The following is a 1706-nucleotide window of genomic DNA, read 5'->3' on the forward strand; positions in this document are numbered from 1 at the left end:
TCAAAATAAAAGAGGTCATGCATTGCTGGAGTCTTTAAGTCTGGGCTGATAGAGTAAAACAGCAGAAACTAGTTATCATGAGATATGATTACTGGACAGTGTCAAGGTAGAACAGATATACATAATTAATCCATAACAGGTACTTTTATCTGTTGGTCAGACCACCTGTTCCAGGGAATTGCACCATGAACCCAGCAAAAATCAATGCCGTCTTGTTGTGTTTAAGTCTCAGTGGTTCAAACAGAATAAAAGCAGACGGTGTTAAAGACAGTAAACTTTAACTTCCTTAAGTACCTCAGTGTGCCATGCTTGTGTACAAACTCAGGGAAGTTCAGAGTGGAAACACTGATGTCCCAGGTCTTAACTCTTGGGTGGAGGTGGGGTGTCTCCACTGAGCTTCGACCAAACAACAGGTGACAAACATCCAGTGTGAAGTTCGTCTTAGGAAGCAAGTTTAACTACATCTCCTTTTAACTTGTGGTTACTTTACTGCAGACTATGACAGATTGTAAGCAAACAACAATTATATTGTCTGCCCAAAAAGATGCTCTGCAGCTGGAGGATAAACATCCTGTTGGGTTGGTTCGCTTTAACAGAACAGCCTTTCTGTTTGAAATGGTTCACATGACCACAGCGGTTGATGACGTGTTTGTTGAAGCCCAGCTTCAGCAGMCTGTTTGCTGCAATTTTTTTATTTGGTTTGTTTTAAATTAGACCATATTGCTTGTGTTAAAACTGAGAGTACTGAACTGAGCTGCACGAGACACATCAAACAACCTCTCGTGTTTACTTTGCAGAGGTTATCAGTGTTCGGAAGCCTCACATTGCGGACACGGACAATTCTGAATGGAACTTTTTAAAGTCAACAATCAATGTTGGCGTTAATCTGTGAGCCGCTTCAGGAGAGTCAGCAGAGTTGTTGCTGTTTTCACATCTTTTCTTCACTGAACCTTGAAGGTTGTTTGTCTACACCTATCCTAAGTCAGAATATATGCAAACTGTGTGCCAGCAGTTTGTAAATAACAGCTATTTTGTACTTTAAGCATGAAAACATATAAATCAGTGTATCTTAATCATGTTCAGCCCTCTGAATTGTTATCAAATCATGAGGCACCTAAAGATCCCTTCCCACATTACTTGGTAGCAAAAATTATAACTGGAAAAAAAATCCAGTCCAAGTGTGAATATTTTATCWAAGTGAAGTCCAACATTATCCGTTCACACACACACTTCCGTTCTTTGTGTAAAAAGAGAGTCTCATACCTCTGTTGATGATATAAACTAAAATCGATGTCAGACTCTGCCTGCGAGAAACAGAAACAAGCAAATCATATTTACAAAAAAAAAAACACACAAATCATCTATGTAGTGTTTCATTCAGCAGGTTAATTAGATGGTTTTAATTCAACGTGTGTGCGTGCGTGCATGCGTGCGTGCGTGTGTGGATGGATGGGTTTTTCCTACAACGTAGGTATTTTTTACAAAAAAAAAAACACACAAATCATCTATGTAGTGTTTCATTCAGCAGGTTAATTAGATGGTTTTAATTCAACGTGTGTGCGTGCGTGCATGCGTGCGTGCGTGTGTGGATGGATGGGTTTTTCCTACAACGTAGGTATTTTTTACAAAAAAAAAGCAGCCAGGTGGGGACCGAAGTGAATCGTGGGGACCTGACATTGGTCCCCACAGGTCCAAATGTATGTTAC

The 1706-nt window shown here is 40.0% G+C and overlaps 1 protein-coding gene across 1 annotated transcript in view; it reads right to left on the reverse strand.

The window, feature by feature from the left end:
* tmem131 (transmembrane protein 131) overlaps positions 1-1706 on the reverse strand; it is a gene marked incomplete in the record, with an annotated part of 75676 nt that overhangs the window by 67666 nt on the left and 6304 nt on the right. Inside the window, 1 exon segment of the mRNA XM_014023043.1 lies at positions 1264-1304. Within this exon segment, the coding sequence (XP_013878497.1) occupies positions 1264-1304 (41 nt within the window).

This window comes from Austrofundulus limnaeus, unplaced genomic scaffold, assembly GCF_001266775.1.
Source record: "Austrofundulus limnaeus strain Quisiro unplaced genomic scaffold, Austrofundulus_limnaeus-1.0 Scaffold355, whole genome shotgun sequence".
Classification (NCBI taxonomy): domain Eukaryota; kingdom Metazoa; phylum Chordata; class Actinopteri; order Cyprinodontiformes; family Rivulidae; genus Austrofundulus; species Austrofundulus limnaeus.